Raw genomic sequence first — 24696 nt, 5'->3', positions numbered from 1 at the left:
CAAAAACAACTCAAATTGAAAAATCCCACTCTGTTTTTTGTTTTAGGGTCTAAACTATCGATTAAGCTCATTTTCAACCCGAAAACAAAAAAAAGGTCAAAAATTGTTGCCTAGTGTAATTTAACAATTTTCAGATAATTTTTGACAAATTTTACTAAGTTTACATGAATTCTGAGTGATCTTCTGTGTTTTCATTGCATTTTTTTGGCGGTTACAAGTAAAACAGGTTTCAGTGATGTTTTATGCAATTTTTTCTGAAATAATTTCTCAAAGTTTGGTAAAATTTCGACATTTATTGTTGATTTGTAATTATTTTACTGTTTTATTTATGTTTTTGAAGAATGTTTTACACTTCAATACTTTTCATAATATGTACGAGTACATGATAATGAGTTAATGACTTCCAATTATAATATTTGATCGAACTATTTTTTTTTTCATTTTTCATCAATTATTCTCAGTAACATCTCAATCGTCTAATTTTAATTTCACAATTTTAATTACTCAATGTTGTTATCAATTCAGATAATCAGTTTTACTTTTCATAGTTTCAATATTGCAAGAATACGAATACGTACGTATCGGAGTACATATTAACCAATAATCATCGCTGAGTATCTATTTTAGAGCGTAGCGATAGGAAAATAATCATTAAAAAATATGGCCAGTAAGATAGGAAAAAAAATCAATGAATACCAAAGAAGTTAATCGAACATTCCATTCTTCAAATTCACTTTCTACGTATAGCAACTTTAGATGTGTACGTTGTGTGTTTCTTGTTACGTCGCACTGTGACCGAAAGTGCAGATTTTTTGCACTTTTCTTCGGGCGAAAACACCCCACTTTCAGACCAACTAAAGCACAGTGCAGGCTATTTTGCTGATTATGTAAACAAGAGTTACTCCCTTGAATAGTGAAGACCTTCCCAAATAGCCAACGAATATCTAAAGTAAATATTGTTCAATCACCTTCAATTTATTACCACAGTAATTTGATAATAAATAATTCGTAATTTTAGGTTATTCAAAATAGATTGTTCAGATGCAACTAGCCATAAATTGCTTGAAGACAACTATAGATATCGCGCAGTAAATCAAATCAAAGATAGACAAATCACGAATACAGAAAATTTGCTTTTAAGGTCAATAGAATTATCATCAAAATTTAGGTAGATCACTGGATGCTCCATCCAGGTCTACGATATCCTCTCCAGAAGGCGTTTGAAGAAATAAGGAAAAATCAGGAATGAAACCGTAATTTGATTTTTTAATTTTTCTACTTTGGTTAAAATCCAATATTGCAATTTAATTTCGTAAAATTAATATATGGGGTAATAATGTTTACAGGTCGCATTGTATAATATTCTTCGAGACTGTCAGTCTGTCTCGCAAATATTAGACATATTGACACGGACGGCATTCTACAATTTGACCCATTTGTAATCTAAAGATGAAGAACCTTGGATAATCGATATCAAGCAGGCTTAAGTACAACAAGTACAAGTCAAACCACCTCGGAATCCTGAACGAATTGTGCCAAAATGAAAATAAAAAATTCAAAAAATCTACAGTGGAAAAAAAATTAAAAAGTAATTGTGCGCCCAAAGTTTATTATTATTAATACCTATACGAAAACGATGTTGATGAATATGAAGATGCAAATTTTCGAAGGAACTGTCCCGATTCGATTAGTTATTGTGATTTTTGTTATAGAATTTTATAAAATTGATGAAATATATAATTTAATAAGATTCTAAATTTTTTCAATTTAGTTTTAGAACTTTATAATTGGTAAATCAAGAAGCAAGGAATTGTGCCCATTTTTAGAGAAAAGGTTGTAGAAACGTGAAAAATTTAAATATCAGTTTGAAATATGGATGACGAATGCAACTTATTTTTATTCGTTGATTAAAACTTCAAAGATTAAAAAATAACAAGATTCGTACTCAATTTTTCCAAAAAAAAAAAAAAAAAATGAATAAATAAATGAAAACTTTAGAAAGCACACAAGGTTGAAAAAGTTCAAAAAATTAAAAGATGCGAGCGATACATTTTCACGAAGAGGAAAAAAAACAAAATATTTCAGTTAGGGACTTTTTGACAGTTATTGGCAAAAAAATAATACCTACATAAATTTCAAAATTTTGCCAAAAAAGTGAGACTATGTTGCAACTTTTTGGTAATATTATGTAAGACTTTTAAGCAATTTTTGACACAAAAGTCAGAATTTATGAAAATTTCTCACAAAAAGGCGAGACATGTACGTGAGTAATTTTTTTTTTTAAATTGGGAGCTTTTGAGCCTTTTTTTTGCAAATGCGACAGTTTTTAGCATTTCTTGCAATTTTTGGCATTTCTAAGTAAAAATGCAAAAATTTTCAGCGCGATATTTTTGTAAATTTTTGGCAAAAAGCAAGACTTTTTGAAAATTATTGCAGAAAAAAGTGATTTTTGAATCATTTTGAACGATTCTGAAGCTTCGAGCATATTTTTGAATGTTGGAATTTCCATGAAATTAGCCCAATAAAATTAAGAAGCTCAAATTTACTTCATGCTCTAACTTCAAGATTCTGAGTTGATTGAAGAGGGAGGGGGGGGGGGGGTACTTTGAAACCGTTTTGAAGCCACCAATCAAATTTTGAAAATTTTAGATTTTCAAAAAGTGCCATGAAAACTGATCAATTCAACACAAATTTTCAACAATCCAAATCGCTGGCGTTCGCGTTTTTCAACTGGTAGGAGTCGATTCTGGAAAAATCGTAGGTAAATCTCCAGTCGACTGAGAATATTGAAATGATTACAGTGTTGAATAGATTTTGGCTATTTAACGTCATTGGTGAATTTTTTGGGGAAAATTTCGACTTTAAAAAATCTGCTGGAGGCTTCAGAACTCAAAATGATTGAAAACCGTTTCAAATCGATTCGGTGGAGGGGTCGAAAATAGGGTAAGCCAAAACATCAGATTTCAGCTTTCTACGTAAATTTTGTAAAATTTTGATTTTTTTCTACTTTTTTCTCAAATTTGATAAATTTTGAAAATCCACCAAAAATTGAAAAATGATCTTTAAAAATCGAAATGCATTTTGGCACCTGAAATTTTGGCTAGTGATATGTTTTTGACGTTTTTTCGATTTAGTCTCATCCGCATAAATTTTTTTTCAGCTGGAATAACTCCCTCGTAAATCTACACAAAATTGTACACTAATAAACCTTTGATTTGATCACAACATAAGCAATAAAGCAGCAATCAACTGAAAAATTTACTCGTATCATATCCAGTGTTCTTCTGCACATTACGACCAATTTTATAGGATTTCGAATCGAGCCCATTCGTCGCAGTACTTTCTTGAAATTCGTAAAAACGAAAACCAATCAATTAATTTTCCTACAATGGCATAACGCCAATGGTCTTTTTATCCAAAAAGGTTTTCGATTCGTTTCTGTTTCTTTCTCTTTGTTCGAGTCAAAAGAATAAGAGAAAAAAAATTGACTCTTTGAAAAAACGCCTAAAAAGATCCCAATCAAAGGACATTGTTTTCGAGAATAATTACGCAATCTCATCGAAAAACCGTCGCGTCGAGTCGCGTCGTTTCGCTTTGAAATTCTCCGCATTGCGGCGTTACGATTTCCATTGTAATTATTTTTTCAACATGCCAAACGAAGAATTCGTCGACATTTATTCAGCTTCTTAGCGAATGGAAATTATTAATCGGATTTGCCTTTGTATAAAAAAAACCATAATGGCTATCACACGATGGAGCAAACTACATCTCTCTATTCCCCTCTCAATTTTCGGTCGGCCAAAAAAAAAAAACCTATGATATCGTTCGCATCGCAAATTTACATCTAATACGCTTACATTTTGCAAAAAAAGAAAAAAAGCTACTCTGGTCAAAGGTCCGACAGCTCACAACTGCGCTGCGTGGTCGAACTAGAACGATGACGACGATTTGTGCACAAATGAATTCCAAGCCTTCGGTCGTTTTTGTTTCGGAGCTGTTCATTTACATAAATTTTTATTCGTACTCGTATTCTGGCGGTCGTCGTCGTCTCGTGTTCGTTCTAAAATACGGCTTATTTATTCGTACACAAGGCAGAAATTCGCAAAATGTGAATTTTAACGTCGCCTCGCCGCCGCGCCGAGCCAAGTCGCAGTAGTCGTCGTGTCGTTAAAAAGTATACATCGCAGATCCGATGAAGAGAAGTTGCGTAAATTCTCGCCTTGTTATACCACAACATCGGGTCTCGTTCGAAGCTCTTAGTTAACCGTATTTATCGCTCTTGCATACCGAACGAATCGCACATATAATAATCTAAATATACATAGAAAGAGACTACAGGGTGTTTGGTAAATTTTTGTAGCGTCTTGGCAATTTTCGAGATGGGATCTTTTTTAATAGAAAGGCGAGCAACACTTTTTTGAACTTTTACCCCATTTGGGGAGATGTTGGGGGCTATGGATGAGGTCCAATCAAAAATCTGACGTCGTAGTCGTGTTCAGCGTTACCAAAAACATACTATTTCATGTGTCACACGAGTAAAACACTTTTTTGAACTTTTACCCCATTTGGGGAGGTGCTGGGGGCCATGGATGGGGTCCAATCAAAAATCTGACGTCATAGTCGTGTTCAGCGTTACCAAAAACATACTATTTCATGTGTCACACGAGTAAAACACTTTTTTGAACTTTTACCCCATTTGGGGAGGTGCTGGGGGCCATGGATGGGGTCCAATCAAAAATCTGACGTCATATTCGTGTTCAGCGTCACCAAAAACATACAATTCGATACATCACATGCCCCAATTCTATTTTGAAAGTTTTGCCCAAATTTGGGGGAGGGGGGTGCTCCCCCTCAATTGAAATATCCCATCTCAAAAATTGAATATTTCAAAAAAGCATCAAAAGGTACGTTTGTGGAAATTTTTTCAGAATTTTAAATGGTAGCTCTCACTTACAGCGCCATTTTGAAATATGAACTTTCAATTCGAAAGTTCAACTTTCAACTTTTGAACATTTTAAAATACTGGAAAAGTTCAGAATTCAATGCCCTTTCGAACTGTGAAATCAGTTTTGATCAAAGTATCGTAGCTTTGGAGGTATACGCTGCTAAGGTTGAGTACCTCGAGAAAATGTGAAAATAATTCACCCCCCCCCCCCAACCTGTCCCCTGAGGCGACTGGTACCAAACTGATTGCAGGTTTCTTACTTATTCGGTGGGTAGACATTATTAAAAAAAATTTACCGAAATCGAAGGACATGACTCAAAAACGTTGATCGAATATACAAACAGCTCCACAGTTCCATATACACCAATTAAACCACGGTAAAGGTTACAGAACACCCTGTACATAGAAAATAGAGCACGAATAGCACAAGCAAAACCCATCGTATTACATAGGAGAATCGACGCCCGGTAATTTGACGAGCTTCGGGGCTAATAAAATTAACAAACGTTGAAAATGAGAATATATCTGTATAGTACACACTGCACATACACAAATACTACTTATAGTATAGTAGCTAGGTATGAGTACGAGTATGTAGATGTACACATAGGTATCTCTAGATAGGTTAAAAGATGTACACGGTAGTGGTGGTGCTGCTGATGGTGATGATGGTACATTCTGTACACAAACGAGGCTTTCACACACCTCTCCTGCGCCACGAACTGCTCATATACACGGTATTTACTACGATGGCGAAGACGTTAAAAAGCTCTTGTTGGGAAACCGGCGCGGCGGCGCGGCGGTGGCGTAGTCGACGCTGCGTATTCTGTAGTGCAATTCTCGTTAAGAAAACAATTCCCGTTTACGCACATGTTTCCATACAAGATAAGTAAATTAACTAACAATGTTTTCGCGAGAGATGCGAGACGCGCCTCCTTATTTTCTCGCAGCATAATACACGTTGGAAGGTACATATCTTACCTTAGCCATTACTAAGTTATCGTTCGTTTCCGACGTATAAATTAATACAATTTAGTATCAGCGAGCGCAAGGTATTAAACCAACAATGTTGTAGTGAAACGACCTTTATACATCGAGCTTTTCCCTAGACCTAGCAGTTCGTTACCCCGAGTAGTACAAACGATGGGGTTGCATTCCTTCATCGAAGAAATGCCACTATTTCGAGAATTGGAGAATTAGGTAAGACTTGCGAGGGATCTTTTCAACTGATTGGATTCGATTTCAATAGAAACTGGATTGGGGGGGATACCAGAAGTTATCTGCATCGGAGTTTCATTTTTTTTCAATATACATTTTTTAAAACAAAAAAAAACTATAGTTTTTTATGAAAAATGGAAATTTTTATTAAAAGTTATTATTATTTATACATCAAAAGTGGCAATTTTTCATTTAAGAAGTAATTTATTTGATAAATTTTTCATCAAAAATATTTTTTTTTTCAATCAAAACAGTCACTACACATATTTGGACATTTTTAATAAAAAAAAGTCACTTTTAATCGAATATTGTTACTTTTAATCAACAACGGATTTTTTAAAATTAAAATTGTCATTTCTTTTACATTAAAAATTTTTATCGAACATCAAATTAAAAATTATGACTTTTGTTCAAAAAATGGTGATTTGTTGGCAAGATTTTGATACCTAACTATTATTAGAACAGAGCTGTTCAGTGTTCATCAGTAAACTTGATCAAAAGCTAATGATCTCTATCTATCTGTCAAGACAAAATTCAATCATTTCCAACCGATTGGGAGCTTTCAGCAAGATTTCGTTTTCTCGTAATCGAATTTGAATCGGTTTTTTAAAAATATGAGGATTCTTTTTTTGTAATTTCAAGTAGGTATCTAATTTTAAAATATCTAACCATTTTATTTCAAACATTATCATGTCCATGAAAAACAATCATTTCTACTCTAAAACGGTCATTTTTACTCAAAAACTGTCATTTCAATTAAAAATACTAATTTTTTAAAATCAAAATGTTCACTTTCTTCAAAAATAGTAAAATGGTCATTTTTACTCCAAAATAGGCATTTTTATTTGAAAAAAGACATTTTCACTCAAAAATGGTTATTTATACTCAAAAATGGTCATTTTTACTCAAAAATGGTTATTTATACTCAAAAATGGTCATTTTTACTCAAAAATGGTCATTTTTACTCAAAAATGGTCATTTTTACTCAAAAATAGTCATTTTTACTCAAAAATGGTCATTTTTACTCAAAAATGGTCATTTTTACTCAAAAATGGTCAGTTACTTTTACTCAAAAAGGGTCACTTTTACTCACAAATGGTCAAAAAATACACATTTTTATTCAAAAATGGTCATTTTCATTCAACAATACTTATTTTTAAAATCAAAATTGCAACTTGTTTCAAAAGTAGAAAAATGGTCATTTTTACCCATAAAATGATAGTTTTTACTCAAAAATGGTAATTTTTACTCAAAAATACTCATTTTTATTCAAAAAGTCATTTTTATTCAAAAAATAGTCATTTTCATTCAACAATAGTCATTTTCATTCAACAATAGGCCTACTCAATTTTAAAATCAAAATGGTAACTTGTTTCAAAAGTAGTAAAATAGTAATTTTTACCCAAAAATGATCATTTTTACTTAAAAATGGTCATTTCTACTCAAAAATGGTCATTTCTACTCAAAAATGGTCATTTCTACTCAAAAATCGTCAGTTTTACTCAAAAATGGTCATTTTTACACAAAAAGTCATTTTTATTCAAAAAATACCTACTATTTTTATTCAAAAGTCGTTTTTATACAAAAAGAGTTCTTTATATTCAAAAATGGTCATTTTATTCAAAAAAGTCATGTTTTTTTCAACAATAGGCCTACTCATTTTTAAAATCAAAATGGCAACTTGTTTCAAAAGTAGTAAAATGGTAATTTTTACCCAAAAATGATCATTTTTACTTAAAAATGGTCATTTCTACTCAAAAATGGTCATTTCTACTCAAAAATCGTCAGTTTTACTCAAAAATGGTCATTTTTACACAAAAAGTCATTTTTATTCAAAAAATACCTACTATTTTTATTCAAAAGTCGTTTTTATACAAAAAGAGTTCTTTTTATTCAAAAATGGTCATTTTATTCAAAAAAGTCATGTTTTTTTCAACAATAGGCCTACTCATTTTTAAAATCAAAATGGCAACTTGTTTCAAAAGTAGTAAAATGGTAATTTTTACTCAAAAATGGTAATTTTTACTCAAAAATACTCATTAATATTGAAAAAATACTCATTTTTATTCAAAAGTCATTTTTATACAGAAAGAGTTCTTTTTATTCAAAAGTCATTTTTATACAGAAAGAGTTCTTTTTACTCAAAAATTGTCATTTTCATTCAACAATACTCATTTTTGAAATCAGAATGGCCACTTTTTTCAAAAGTAGTGAATGGTCATTTTTACTCTGAAATGGTCATTTTTGTTCAAAAAAATACCCATTTGTATTCAAAAAGAGTTATTTTTATTCAAAAATAGACGTTTTCATTCAACAATACTCATTTTTGAAATCAGAATGGCTACTTTTTTCAAAAGTAGTAAATGGTCATTTTTACTCAAAAATACTCATTTCTATTCAAAAAGTCATTATTATCCAAAGAGAGTTCTTTTTATTCAAAAATAGTCATTTTTATTCAAAAATTTCAGAAATAACCACTTTACATATCTCAAAATCTGTCATTTTTATCAAAAATGATAATTTTTATTCAAAAACATTCTTTTTTAAAATCATGGCCACTTTTTTCAAAAGTACCTAGTAACTTTTATTCGAAAATTTCAACTGTAGGTAGGTACGTAGGTACCTAATTCAAAAATGACCATATCATTTCAAAAATTGTCATTTTTTTTACTCAAAAATTATCATTTTGTATTCAAAAAGATGTACTCATTTTTAAAATCAAAATGGCCATTTTTTTCAAAAGTAGTAATTTTTATTCAAAAATTTCAACTTTAGTTCAAAAATAACCATTTCATTTCAAGAATATCATCTAATCTACATAATTACAAATATTATTAAAAGCTGTCATTTTTATTCAATCAGAAACAGTCATTTTTCAAATCAAAACGATCAATTTTTTTAAAAACCGCCAGCTTTAATTCAGAATAGCTACTTCATTAAAAAAATTATCACCTTTGTTTACTGTTATTTAATATGTAGTTCGTATTATTTACGGCAAACTGAGTATGCAATTTTATCAACACCATCAAGTGGTCTTCAAACTTTCTCCATACAGGAATCAAAAAATGAAATCGGGTATCCAGATTTTGTCCTGATTTTTATCGAGTTCTGTTATTGATGATCTGTCAGAATTTTTGTTCCAATTGTTCAGAACTTTGGGAGGGGGGGGGGGGGGGAGTAAACGTCGTAGTTTTTACGCGAGTAACATATCGATTGTTAATAATTTGAAGGCGCTAATCTTTAATATTGATTTATTTTTTTTAATTCGATTTTTCTAAACCTCTCTTATTTTTCATCCACGCTTTTAAAAATGATCGATCAAAACACCAGCAAAAACTTGAAGATGAAAAGTGAGGTCTTCGAGAGTACAGGCTTCGAAAAATCCATTTTTAGATACGCCTGCTTTTTCGCTCCACTAACTTCCCAACTTCGAAAAAAAAATTATAAAAATATGACGTGACGAGTCGAGCGATGGTCTCTTGAATTTTCAAGACACTGATTTCTATAATTCACAATTTTTTACTATTCAACTTCCCAGCAGCCCTCTCCTCTCGGTTGTTCTTTCAAAAATCCCTCTTTCACATTAATTTAGAGAATGGTATCGTTTCTTAATCATTTTTACAACCTTTATCGTTTGCTCAACAAGGTAGAAAGATGAACAAAAACACAATCGAAAATTGAATATCGCCTTCTTCGTGTGGATAGACACAGGAAAGCTATCCACGAACCGTAGGTAGTACGTATCCCCATTAAATATAAATTTCAACCTCTCTGCCTCGTTGGTCGTCGTCGCCCAAAATCATACCTGATGATAATGTCATCACGCTGGCAGCATCAGCGACATCAGCTCGAACATCGATAACGACCAGAATTTTACACAAGGATGACGGGACTGGTGCTGGTAGCTCTTTTATACGTGTATTTAACGATTTAACGATAGAATCACCTCGTTTTCGACAAAGTTTTACTTAGGCTGGCTCATTGGAAAGGTCGTTTGGCCAAGGTAGTAAAAGCTAAAAACAACATAATTTTGGTAAACGGTTCGACTCCGCGTAAATACAACGACTAAAGCAAGGAAGGGCGGGGTTGCGGCAGCAAATGCGCTCGCCGAAGACATATTACGGTTAGTTTTCGAGACCGTTATTTGGAGAAAGAGAGAATCGTAGGTTCTTTTTTTTCCTACAACCAATGTGTACTGTAGTTCGTAGCAAACTAGTATAGTGGTAAAGTTATCTGGCTTAGGAGAATGACAGAGAAGGAATGGGCAGAGTTGGGAGGGGAAGAAAATGGACCATTTAAATTGTATTAGACTCGCGCGCGTTAATTTGATAAGAAAGATTTGGAAGAGTAAACGTTAATTGCCTTTTAATCCTTACGCGATGCGAAAGTTTTTTGCCTTGTGTAAAGTTCACTTGTAGTATATACTACGTAAGTTTCTCAATTAGACGAGAGCGTTTAATCGAAGTCCGTCGTATCAGCAAACAGAAACATGGAAACTCATTTAAGTATTACGTTCGCAGCCAGCTCGTTTTGTTTCCTAGCTAAAGATCTACCTATCTAGCGGGTTTTTTCCCCGCAGATTGTGGCTTTAATAGCGAACAAATGAGAGAACAGCGAGCGAGAATCGCAGGCGTAATTTTATATTGGTCGCCTACTACGAGTACATAGTCGGCCAAACACGGTCATCAGCCAAGTATATTAAATGTGGGAAATAATTTATCGAATATCGGAGGATTATCTCTGTTTTGGGCACGATGCTGCGGCGCTGGCTGCTGTAGCAGCCGTAGCCGTCGTGTAATTACGATGGCCCTTTCGCGTTGGTGATAAAAGTTATTTACTATTACCTATTAATTATACGGGTAAAACGAGCGAACTGCGCGTCTAGCATTTGTATTGCAATGATAATACATCAGAAAGGTGTATTGTTTACATAATTTCCCATCCCCGAGTCGTCGTATATGCCGCCACCTCTCCCTCGCCTTCGCTCCATATCCCTGTTTTTAGTCCCTATACGTACGTATAACCCTATCGTAATACGTAGGTCTAGGTATATATGGTCGTGTTGGTCGTTGTAAATGCGTTTTAATAATAATGGCGCATTAATGTCTGACCCGTTGTGTGTTGAATGCAGTTTGATACGGGCCCACAACAATCTAACCCCTTTTTCTGCCAAACTCAAATCCCTGCAGCAACCCCTTTTGTTGCTCTCGTTGGTTTTCGCGATTACACGCCTTGAGAAAATTTACCTTCCGTTTCCTTATCGTGTCTCTGCTCACCTTCCCCCCTCGCCTTATTTTTACTTGAGAAAAAAATCATTCGATAGGGCGGGGGTAAGGGTAAGGTTTAGATAAACGTGTTAGCTGTGGAACTCGCGTCTGAAAAAGGGGACCTCTTCGACTCACCGGTTCCGATTTCAACGAAAGTTACATTTTTACGAGTAGAAGGGACATGTTTGAAAACCCTCGACGTAACCGAAATTTCAACCGCCTTAATTAGTTTTTCACTTATCAGAAATGGTTACCACATTTGGCCAGAATGTAATAATTTTCAAACGAAGTGCTTTTCTGGAAGAATAAATGGAACTTTAGTCCCTACCAAATGTCCACTTTCGAAATCAAATTTCACTGTTCAGTCCTACGGGAACCTCTAACGAGATTCTGATTTTATCCAACAATTTATAATATTCATTACAATGGATTTAAATTTGAAAGTTTGTGCATTTTTAAATAAAACGTTGAAATTTTACATTCATTATTTTGCGCTTTTTTTCAAAAATTTGAAATTATTATTTTTTTTTTCATTTTTTCTGGTAAGAGATGAATTTTAATTAAGTAAATAAATAAATAAATAAATAAAAATGATTCCAAGAAATATTGACTCATTCTTGTTCCTCTATCTAGAAAAATACAGATTTGATCAGGTAAAAAGGATGCCCTGTCAATACTTAGTTTTGCTGTTGTTCTGCTGTTTTGTGTAGTCTTGCTTACTTGATTTCTTGAGAACAGGTTCGTTTTTAGTCAAACTTACAAAAAACACTGTTTTTTTTGTTTTTAAATCAAACATTGACATTTTCCAATTTACAGTATAGACTCCCAATTATCCGATGTATCGTTTATCCGATCAAAAAAGTGCATCCGAAGTCTCCCAATTAACTGAACAAAAAAAGTTGGATAACGTTTTCTATCCGACTAATCCTGAATTTTTGACCACATTCATGTCAAATTATAGTTTTTGTCTCGTATAATACAATGTACTAAGCATGAACAGTCATTTCTATTGCAATGCAAGTTACAGTATTACCAACATGCACTCTTTTTGATAAACAAATTGACGAATCTGATGTATTTGAGTTCCTTATTTTTTCATACTTAACATGAGTATAAATTTTTTCTGTTACCTAGGTATGTAATTTTAAAGTTTTTAATCAAACTCTTTTTGTGTCCCAACATTAATTCATTATTAAATTTCAGTAAAAAATCAAAAATCAATTATCCGGCTTTTTTGGTTATCCAATGTCTCTCCGCCCCAATTGACATCGGATAATCAGGAGTCCACTGTATTTCATTTTCTTTTAGAATTATTTTTCCCCCAGTTGTAAGATGAAAATTCTTAACCCCCCCCCACACCTTGAACATTTTTTTCAAAATTTTCATTTCAGCATTTCTCTTCTTCAAGAATAAATTGTGACTGTTTCCCCACTAATAACTTGGAAATACCTGAGAGTACAGCTGGTATTGTTGGAAGATACAAAAACGAAAACAGAGTAGCTTCTATTCCACAAACAGGCAGACCAAAAGTTCTAAGCGTAGGTATATTGTGATGAGCTAGTAATTATCCGAAAAATCAAAAAAATTCAAAATTAAGTGCTCCAAAGTTGACAATGGAAGTCCATCAAGTGGTTTCAAAATGAATTTCACTAATGACTGTTTAAAGAACCTCACATAATTATGGATACAATGGTAGAATAGCTTAAAGAAACCCTTTTATAAATGATACAAATAAAAAAATACGAGTAAATTTTGCAAAGGAGTACGTTAACCAAATTGAAAATTACTGGAAGGATGTTATATTTTGTGATGAAAGTAAATACATACAATGTATTTCTTCCTCATCGCATAGAAATATGGAATTGAACAAACGTTTGAATTCTATGAAGATAACAATCCAAAGCATAAATCGTGACCACTTCAAGAATGGCTGCTTTACAAGGTTCCTAAAATTCTCAAACACCACCCCCCCCCCCACCACCCAATCACCAGATTTAAACCTGATTGAGAATGTTTGGGATGAATTAGACTAAAAAATACATTCATCACCAATTTTTTCCATTTCAGAGTTGAAAAAACAATTAAAGCTGCGTCCAGACAGTCCAATATATTTGACAAATCTGATTTGTCAAATATTTCGATCAAATCTGTATTTGATGATTTAAAGGCCTGTCAGAGCGTCCACACGTTCAAATCTCTGAATGATGAGACTTCCAATCAGGGTTGGTTCTCTACGCGTAGACTATCATTGTCTACATCGTTGCCTTAGTTGCAAAGTAGCGTATGTCCATCTGTTAACTTGATACTTCGTGTAAAAGTGCTTTCAATCTGGAGCGCCATCTATTGGGTTTTAGTGGTAGTCAATGGGTAGGTATGTCGGAGACATGTCCCGCCAGCATATCTACCCATTAGCTACCACTAAAACCGAATAGATGGCGCTCCAGATTGAAAGCACTTTTACACGAAGTATCAAGTGAACAGATGGACATACGCTACTTTGCAACTAAGGCAACGACATAGTCTACGTTTGTCGCGTAATCTATGTAAACTTCACGTAATGTAGACTTCCTGTAGACTACGTGTAATGTATGTCAACTTCGAAGTTGTGTATTCCCAAATGATCTCCCCCCATGCTAAAAATTGTCGTTTTTTTTCAAAAAAATAACCCTCTCTTTTCAACTGAAAAATTTAAAAAAAAATCTTGTATTTTCGACAAAGATTGTGAAAAAGTATAATTTTCTTACTAATAATTGATGATATCTACTTCTGCTGAAATTGTCAATTTTGCATTTTTCAAGTTTTTTCTTTTCCAAAAGTTGTCAAAAATAAAGTACTCACTTTTTTTTTCAAAAATTGATGAAAATTCTTGTTTTTTTAGCCAAATTTCCAAAAACTTTATTTTTTTGCAAAAACATTGAAAATCCTTACTTTTTTAAAAAATTGTTCAAAGTTTCATTTTTTTCATCCAAGAAATGCAAAAAAATCTCGTTTTTTTGGGAAAATTTAGGAAAATGCTACGTTTTGCTAAAATTGCCAACTTTTGCTTTGTGAGAGATTCAAATTCTCGCTTTTCAGCTCGACAATATTGCTAAAGATTTTCACTTTTTTTTCTAGAATTACCTATCCAAAAGGTGTTTTTCTGCCAAAAATTGCCAAAAACTGAAAAGTATTGCTTTTTTGTCTAGTAGGTACCTATGTTTTTTTTTTACGCGGATCATCAAAAGTCCAGTTTTTGGACGTTTTTTGAATCTCGTTTTTGAACACTTATAATTTTAACCACAAATTTTTTGAATCTTCCGCCAAAATCCATGTAAAAAAAGGCATTATTCTAAAACAGAAAACAGTTTTACTTTGTAGTTTACATAGTTTACATAGTCTACAATGTCTACATGTAAACTATTGTTGTCTACAGTAATGTTGTTTACACGTAGACAAAGCATGTAAAGTAGACTATATAGTCTACTTGCCAACCCTGCTTCCAATCATCTGCTGTGATAACGTGATAAGAGAGTGATATTGTTGCAATTTTGAGTGATTTTCTTAATTTCCCATTCAAATTGCTATTCGATGGCTTGGTATAAAAACCTCGTAAGTCCAGATTTTTTCGAAACTGCTTTTTTTGTGGTTTCTTCAGTAAAAAACAACGAGGAATCCGAATTTAAAAACCTCGTAAGTCTAAAACGCCTCCTAGCGCTCTAATCGGCGAAAATCCAACATTAAAAACCACGTACGTCCGACTTACGAGGTAAGTACATGAATTTCATCAATTGTAAATTTGAAAACCTCGTAAGTCCTTGTTAAAAACCATGTAAGTCGTACGTAAGTACAATGAAAATCTCGTATGTGGTCTCTAGAAACCTCGCATGTCCTTCCGAAGCGCTTTAATCAACTAATTATATTTTATCAACCTATAAAATATCATCAAGCCATACCATTAAGACCTCTAAAACATAATAATGCAATCTAAAACTGCAAATAACAAAATATGAATGTTTTAAACGTTTTTTCTGCTCTCCTGAAAAATTTAGGATTTTGGACTTGCGTGGTATTTATACCAAGCCATCGTAATTGTTTTTTATTTTTCCCAATGAATAATACACTTTAATGATGTAGGGATCTTTCTAATGTAATTTAAACACTCGGTGGTTATGGGAATCGACTGAATCAAGAAATGCATGAGGAAAGTTGTCTGACAAAAGTTGAATTATTTCAGTATTAATTCTCAACTATTTCTCATTCAAAAAAAAAAGAAGGTACGTAAGCTATTCCGGAAAACAATTTTACTCATAAAACGATATACTTCTAATCTCAAACCACACTTCAACTGATTTTCTCATCAAACGTTATAAAATTATCGAGTGATAATGTTCCACACCGACGCAATACGACTCATTTGATGGATATATTGGATGATTTTAAGAATGGACTTGAAATCATCAAATGAAGTTAATTGGTTTTCAAATCACTTCAAATTTATTTGATGAGTAATCAGTGTGTCCACACGATCCAATATATTTGACAAATCTCTAGATTTGTCAAATATATTAGACTGTCTGGACGCTACTTAAAAGAAGAATGGGATGCATTGTCTCCTGATCATTTAAAACAAGTCATCTGGAATATGCCAAAAGGGTTGAATGTGGTAATTAAATCAGTCCCTAGACAACCTCATTTAAACCAATGTAAAATTCATCGCAATGGCGATATAACGCTCACGAGCGATTATAAATTGTGTTTTAACGCTCTAAGATTCAGGTAAAATCACATTTTTAAAATAATTTTGCCAACAAAAACCAATTTTTTGGGATAAAAAAGCTTACTTTCTTGTAAAAAATTCTCAGTTTCTGAAAATTTTGCCCGCAATAACAGATTTTTTTGCAATTTTTGCAGTTAAAATTTTAAAAAATGTAAAAAAAACGTTTATGGCAAAATTTTATAAAAAAATCTGTTTTCAACTTTTAACAGTTTCAGTTCATACAAACAAGTAAAATTATTTTCGATTTTGGCCAAAAAAAAGTAAGATTTTTTGATCAACTTATCAAACTTTAATAGAAGCTTGATCACAATTCTTACAAAAAAAAAAAAAGTTAAGTATCTAAAGTTTTTAAAAAACAGTAGATTTGTGGATTTATCGTCATAATCTTGAGAAGAAGTTCACGTTTCCATTTCTTTTATTACACTCTTTTTGTTTTAAAACGAGAATTTGTGGTATTACACTCATCAGCGTTGAAATGAGACTTTTGCTTATAACGCTCTTTTTTTCAGTCCCTTGAAGAGCGTTATAACGAGCTTTTACTGCATTGGTTTTGCTTTTATTCCTTTGTTTATTAAAACCGAATATTTTTAGAACACCCATTTTTTACTTGTTTTTACAAATATTCATTTTTCTCCAGGATAAAAACACGGCCGACCAAAAGTAAATAGTGATTCTGAGAGAGGAAGGATCGAGCTTTCAGAATCACTAATTACTTTCAATCGGTCTTTAAAATTACGCGAACACTCGAACGAAAAACAATGAAGCTAAACTTGAACCGAATATTTTCAGCACTAACTGTATTTCAGCAATTCTTCGTTGTTCAAATGTGGTAATCGGTACACCCAAAAAACAGATTGCACAGAAGGACCAGAAAATCATAAATTTCAAACTCATAATCACACTCACACGGTACAAAACAATTGGAAAATTTTCTCTCGCACTAATAACAACAAACCTACCCATAATTTCTTTCATTCGCGAACACCAACATTGTACCAACGAACAATCCTCTTACGAGTAAAAACCAGAAGCACATTTGAAACGCCAACAACAAACCCAAACGAGCAGCAAACCCCTCGAGCAAAGTCTCTCCTTCTGAAACCCTTTCTTTCGACGGAATTTCTTTCAAAAGAGCCAGCACAGCACACGCTCGAAAATACCCAAATGCGTCCGATCACGATGAGATGGCTTTGTGCGAAATCAAAAACAAAACCGGCAGAATTACCTCATCGTCCGTCGTCGTGGGGAAGAGTGGAATACGAACCGTTTTACTATTATGAAAGGTACCTAAGCTATGTAGTAAGTACAGAGAAAGGAAACGTACGTATAACCAGACGACCCGGTAGTTTGAAATATTTCTTTCATAAAGTTAAAGGTTAATTCGCTTTTAATAGTTCATTTAACGGATGGTTGAATTTTAAGCAACAATTGAAAACTCGAGACCTCGAATTAGGTAAGTAATTTAGCTGATTCGCAAAAAAGTTCAACTGTTCGGTACCATATCTTGCATATTGAACTTTCTATCGCTGGTTTCCGGACGACGACGTAATGAAATCGCCTCCATTTTCGAGAGTTATCAGTAGATTTTATACAGGGTGTCCTGTCCACTGTCTTATGATCGAATGTCTGTCATACTTAAAGTGAATTCTTAGATAGCTAATATTGGGCTCAACTAGTATACATGGTCAAATTTTTAACTTGCTCTACACATTTTGTACGTACTTGCTCAAATTCGAGTACATTCTCATTTGTACCCTTTCCATTTAAACAATTTGAATAATTCAAAAGGCAGGCCACGAATATCCGTAATCTTTCGATGAAGTGAAGTGAAGGGCAACACGACTCGATGTATTTAGACAGGGTTAAATTATCTAGCAAACGAAATCGTCATCGTCGGAATCCAATTTCTCGTACTAGAAATTGAGATCGTCGATTCGTTGCAAAACATCGCAGCCAAAATGTCACATGTGTACAAAACGAATACGAAATTCGATCTCCAAAGCTAGTAGATAAACTCATTAACTAGATTATTCATCGGAGTAAAAAATTCACCAGAGGCAGGATCGAACGTTAATTTCCAACTATTGACTAGTGGCTGGTGACTGGAATGGTATCTGTGTGCTGCATGATTCGGCTCTGTCGTCTAAACAATACCTGCGTAGATTGCTTATCGAAGAGTGACGACGGCCGAGCTGAGCTGAATTTCAAAGGCAGCCGATTCGAGTCGGGTTTTAGTACGAGCACAACACGCAGGGATGAGGAGATAGAGAAAGAGAAAGCTCATGTAGAAAATTATTCATACGATCAAATGAGCTGAAAATTAGTAATTCCTTCGTCGATATAGTACGATGGTTATTATACGAACGAATGAGTTGGCAGAAGGAAAGACCAAGGTGAGCGGGGTAATTTGTAACTGTGCAACGATGCTCGGCTCTTTTCACGTAATTACACAATGTCCGCACCTATCGATTAACAGGTAATATCGTATATACAGTATGACAATATCGTCGTATCGCCTGCCTGCCTTTTACACTATGTACAATGTACATGTATAAACATTACGACCCCGGACACGCTTCGGTAATAAATCATTCGACTAGTGTCGAATTTCGTGTCGCAAAGTTGCTCGAGCGGGTGAATGACGACGCCGACGACGATGGTAAAAGTTTTTCATACTCTACGGTGTGCGAGAACGTTATCCACTAAATTAAACTGCTATATCGGTACGATGAAAGCATGTTGGTAAAAAAAAAAAAAACGCAGATCATCCGTTTAGTACTTCGTCATTGTGTCGAGAATATTTTGTCGTCGAAATTTATACGTCGAGTCGCGTCGCCTTCGCTGTACATTAGCATTTCAGAGGACTGGAGACTGGAGTAGATGCTCTGAAGGTGCACGAGTATACGAGTATGATGGCTTTTGGTCGGGTTCGGTTGACTTTTCTCTCTCTGACTTTCTCTCTCTACAGGGAATATCATCTATGGAATGGAAACGAGAACGCGAATTTTTACCACAGACGAAGACGTTCAACGATGAAATTATTAAACGCTGTTGTAATTTCGAGTTTTCGAGTTTTTTTTTCGTTTCTTCATCCATCGCCGTCACTGAACTCTAAAAGATATGTGTATTTGAATTTTTTAACCGGGACATTAAAAGCATATTTTGATAGCGACAGTCTTTGCAGACGAAACACTCGTCAACGTGAAGTACGTTTTAATGGTCTGATCCGATGATGGAAAATTGTCTGTCTTAAGATTAAAATGCGCTGTTGCTGGTGTTGTAGGTGCTCTTTATCGTACAGAAAAGAGAAAAGTTTTCAAGTTTTTCGTTAATTTTGCATATTTAATGGATTTGGTTAATGACGAAATACTGTTTTGATGAGCGATACTGGAGGAGTAGTTGAGAAAATTCAGCCATACCTTCGTATAAATTCAGTCTACTTAACTAGGTCGAAAAATCTGAAATTTTCAAAGTCGACTCACAGCGTACCTACAGGTCTCCAATTGCTGAACTGATTAATTTCAAGAATTTTGTCGACTAAAAAATTCCAGTAAATATTCCAATCACATGTAAGGTATCAGGATCCTGAGACAAACTAAGGGCAGGGAAGAGGGACGGGAGTAGACAGCACGAGTTGAAAAATCAGTTTCAATTTTTGCACCGACTAGTTCGATTCAAAAGACAAAAAATGTGTAAAAGACGCGATTCTCGGACGGTAATTTTTAGCTCAAGGAACACAGGCATTTAGGACGAGTCTTTTAAAAACAACAAAAATTCGCCGGATTTGACAAATTTTTCGATTAAAACACTGAATCGGATAATCTTACTGAATAGAGTCAGACAGGTTCAAAACCCACGTTGAATTTTGAAAATTAAAAAAAAAAGTTTTGCAGCCTCCACAAACTGTTGAAAAGTTTTGGAAGTTTATATATTTAAACCTCTTTCCTTAGGTCTTCCAAGTCTTCCGTACCCGAATCAGAGCATCTATTTTAATTTGTGGATCAAAAGTCAAAGACCTTTCTAGCTACCATGGTTTGTCTGGACGATCACCCTACTCGAAAACAGTCACAATTTGACCTTTTCGGAGCCTCCAGCAAATTTTCAAATTTCTCTAGAAATTTCATATGATTTTAAAAAGGCCAAAAATGATCATCAAAGCCTGTAGGTACATTTAGTGGGTGCTTTTTGAGTACCCTTTCGACCGTTTTAAGTTGGTTATCCCGAAATTCCAAAAATGCCAGTCCAGAAGTGAATTTTGACCGATTTATTAGTTCCAAGAAATATATGTTTTAAATCAAATTTTCAAAGAAGGTAGTACACAACAAGCGGTTGTCAAGCTTGAAACTTCAAAAAGGTCAAATTGAAACGATTTTCCGCCTTTTAGAGCAATTTTAAATTTCTAGAGAACTTTGAAAATTCGCTGGAGGCTCCAAAAATACGGGTAAATTGCAATTTTATTTGGAATCCTATGGTATTTATGTAGGTCTAAAGTTCATTCTTGGCCTCTCTAGAGCGATTTGAAATTTCCGGAGAAAACTGGAGGCTCCAGAATGGTCCAAAACTACTACTTGTTGGTGTGCGAGAGTTGAATTGAAGGAATTATTTACATTGGTTTGATTTTCTGATATTAGTTAGGTATATCTCATGAGAATGTTTAAAAATCAACGTGCCTAAAACCACTTTTCTAAATTTTTTTAATTTTCAAAAATTTTCTAGAAATCCAAAAATGAATTCAGGATGTGTAGCTGTGTACTAAAATCTAGAAAGCTGAATTCGTACTTTCTTTGTGTCTTTTTTGTACTTTCAAAATGAAATTTTGTACCGCGACAATGTCGTCCGATCTACCCATAGTCACCCCCACCCCAAAATTATCAAAAAAGCGTCAATGTGTGTCAAAATTGTTAAACTGTTCGTTTTTGTCCAAAATTGTCAATGCCCGTCAATTAATGTCAAAATTGTCAAAAAGTGTCAATTTTTATCAAAATTGTCAAGAAGTGTCAATTTGTATCAAAATTGTCAATGGGTAAGTAAGTATCAATTTTCATCAAAATTGTCAAAAAGTGCCATTTGTGTCAAAATTATCAATAAGTGTCCATTTGTGTCAAAATTGTCAAAAACGTGTAATTTGTGTCTAAATTGTCAAAAAGTGTCAATTTGTGTCAAAATTGCCAAAAGTGCAAATTTGTGTCAAAAGTGCCAATTTGTGCTAAATTGTCAAAGTGTCAATTTGTGTCTAAATTGTCAAAAAGTGCAATTTGTGTCTAAATTGTCAAAAAGTGTAAATTTGTGTCTAAATTGACAAAAAAGTGTCAATTTGTGTACTGCCAGAATTGTAGAGATGTGTCAATTTGTGTCAAACTTGTCAAAAGTGCAAATTTGTGCAAAAGTGTCAAAATTGTTAAAAGTGCCAACTTGTGCTAAATTGTCAAAGTGCCAATTTGTGTCTAAATGGTCAAAAAGTGTCCATTTGTGTCAAAATTGAAAAAAAAGTGTCCATTTGTGTACTACCAGAATTGTCAAGATCTGTCAATTTGTGTCAAAATATTGTCAAAAGTGCCAATTTGTGCTAAATTGTCAAAGTGTCAATTTGTGTCTAAATTGACAAAAAGTGCAATTTGTGTCCAAATTGTCAATGTGTCAATTTGTGTCTAAATGGTCAACAAGTGTCGATTTGGGTCAAAATTGACAAAAAAGTGTCCATTTGTGTACTACCAGAATTGTCAAGATGTGTCAATTTGTGTCAAAATTGTCAAAGTGTCAATTTGTGTCTAAATTGACAAAAAGTGCAATTTGTGTCCAAATTGTCAATGTGTCAATTGGTGTCTAAATGGTCAAAAAGTGTTGATTTGTGTCAAAATTGACAAAAAAGTGTCCATTTGTGTACTACCAGAATTGTCAAGATGTGTCAATTTGTGTCAAAATTGTCAAAAGTGCAAATTTGTGTCAAAATTGTCAAAAGTGCCAAATTTGTGCCAAATTTGTGCAAAATTGTCAAAAGTTGCAATTTGTGTCAAAATTATCAAAAGTGTCAATATGTGTCAAAATTGTCCAAAAAGTGTCAATTTGCGTTTTGTCAGAATTGTTGAGACATGTCAATTTGTCTCAAAAGTTGTCAAAAGTGCTAATTTATGTCAAAAGTGTCAAAATCATCACAACGTGTCGATTTGTGCAAAATTGTCACAAAATGTTGATTTGTGTCAAAATTGTCACAAAATGTTGATTTGTGTCAAAATTGTCACAAAATAGGTCAATTGGTGTCAAAAAGTGTCAAAGATTTTCAAAATATTCTAATAGCAGTTTTTTTTATATTTTTATTCATGAGAAGGTAGACGAGATTTCAGGATCCTCCCTCTTCTCCCCTCCCCTCTCTGCCCATTTCATCATTTTATTCAAAAGAACGAGAGAATCGTCACAAAAATTTCTCTCAGCCTCTCACAAGATTTCTACACTTAATTGAAATCCAGAGGCAAGACATTTTTCTGATTTTTGGACTACTTTTTTCAATTTAAAAAAAAATCGATCCAATGACCTGCAAAATTTGCATTTCTTTCCTTACTCTGTCAAGATTTTGTAAAACAGTCTCGTTGTTTTTGAACAATCATGTTTCAGAAAATTTGAAAAAAAAGCCAAATGACCCAAGCGAAGCGAGGGGAAAAGAAAATTTGTGATTTGGAAACGTTTTTTCACTATTTTCTTGAATCATTATGGCAAAAAATTAGAGATAATCAAGGCGAAAATTTACTACACCTTTAGCAACCAACTATTACTTAATTCGCAAAAAAAAAATTGAATTTCAAAAGTTGGTAGCTAAAATAGTGAAAAAGATACACAATTCATTTGAATTCGCGAATCTCTCCTTTTTCGTGCTGCTTAAAATTTCGGTCACAAGAGTTTTAGGGCATGCTGATGCTCTTTTGATTAAGCTCAGTTTCATTCAAATCTGAAAGAGCCAGTTCAAAAAATTCCTCGGCAAAAGCACACAAACCTCACTCTTATACGTAGGTATGTATTCCGATTCACGTAACGAAATATTTTGAAAAAAATCCAATGCAACTTACCTAATCAGCTTCACTTCGAATTTATAACACCGATTAAACTGCATGAAAAACCTCATCGCCCAGAAATAATACGATTCGTCGTTCGATTGAGCTTTACCACGAGCCAGCATTTCCTGCAAACAAAACGTTAATCCGTGTATAGGTAGTAATTTTTTCTAAAAAAAAAAAACATCAAATAAAATAAATCTTTTTAATAAAAGTTCGTACATATGCTATACGGTTATAATGCCTAAATAATGAGTAGTAAAAGCTAATAAAAATGGATTAGGTTGCTACATTGGGATTCATACTCGTAGAATCACAAATACCTACTATATTCGACAAAGTAAACATTAATTTTTCAGATAAATAGACTTTTTTCATTGTACGAGTATGTCGGGGATAAAAATTACCAGGTTATATTTGCATTATGTGTATAGTGATCGCGATCATACGTACGTACATATTTTTTATACAAAAGTGTAGGGTATCTATTCAAAATTTACGAGCATAAAAGAAAATAACTGGAATAGAATTCATCTGTATTCTACAATTACGATTCGGTGCACCGAATAATTTCACGTATTCGATAAATTTGAAAATGCATCGAGAGAAAGAGTACCTACATATAATCCAAATCGTTGATAGGAAGAAGGTAGTGGAAGGGTTATAAAAATCTGGACATTGGATTTAATCGCATAGGTAGGTACCTACTCGTATTTGTTAAATACAGTATAAATGAAGTATTACCCTTATATAACGCATCAGTCCGTTATAAGCTCCGTTTAAAAATTCTACGCAGAATTCCTTCATTAAAACTCGTACACTGAATGCTGATCTTCTTTCGACAGAGTCGCACTGCATCGGGGCTCGATTTTTCGGCGTTTTCAGTTTATGCTGTCGAAACAAACAAGGTGGAAAAAAAAGTAAGTCTCGATGAAAAAAAGAACGTTCAAAACACGCCCTTTACTATCGCTATCAATTCTCTAATGAGATAAAATACAATTTAACTTTTTTTTTATCGTTTAAAATCGCCATTTAGAATCGATACGACGATGCCATGTTCGGCGCGTAAAAGTTCCAACTTGTGCAGCCTACGGGAATCGATTAAAACTTATATATATATCGCAGAAAGTGTACATAAAATCGTCTTTGGAACTTCTTTTCATAGTATATAGCCAATACCAGCGACATCGATACTCCTGAGTAGCAAAACTCTCAAAAGCGTGGATTCTGTTTCAAGTCAGTCGAGCAGTTGTGAGGCGAGAAGAAAAATTGTCAAAAGGCTAAAAATATTACCTTTTTTGTATCAAACGACGATGTAATCTGATTGTTCAGCGAATGTACGACGAGATCGTTATCGCTGATGGATTTCACTCCTTTAACGACAAACGTACCACCAAATCTGGAATGCCTACGACAAAACAATAATAAATTTAAAACTGCGACGAACAATAAAATAAAATAAAAAAA

The 24696-nt window shown here is 33.6% G+C and overlaps 1 protein-coding gene and 1 long non-coding RNA gene across 2 annotated transcripts in view; one reads left to right on the top strand and one right to left on the bottom strand.

Annotated features, from left to right (window-relative positions):
• Positions 1 to 24696, bottom strand: part of LOC135838809 (protein timeless homolog) — a 400385-nt gene that overhangs the window by 312791 nt on the left and 62898 nt on the right. The window contains exons 7-9 of the mRNA XM_065354583.1: positions 24523 to 24637; positions 23974 to 24120; positions 23245 to 23357 (exon numbers count right to left, since the gene is read on the bottom strand). Coding sequence (XP_065210655.1) covers positions 23245 to 23357; positions 23974 to 24120; positions 24523 to 24637 — 375 coding nt within the window. The remainder of the gene's footprint in view (positions 1 to 23244; positions 23358 to 23973; positions 24121 to 24522; positions 24638 to 24696) is intronic.
• Positions 529 to 1750, top strand: LOC135838813 (uncharacterized). Its single transcript, XR_010557482.1, has 3 exons — positions 529 to 949; positions 1019 to 1253; positions 1347 to 1750. It is a non-coding gene; the product is annotated as an uncharacterized LOC135838813 (long non-coding RNA).

Source organism: Planococcus citri, chromosome 3 (genome assembly GCF_950023065.1).
Source record: "Planococcus citri chromosome 3, ihPlaCitr1.1, whole genome shotgun sequence".
Classification (NCBI taxonomy): domain Eukaryota; kingdom Metazoa; phylum Arthropoda; class Insecta; order Hemiptera; family Pseudococcidae; genus Planococcus; species Planococcus citri.
The sequence above is the reverse complement of the archived record's forward strand: the minus strand, read 5'-3'. Positions and strand labels throughout refer to the sequence as shown.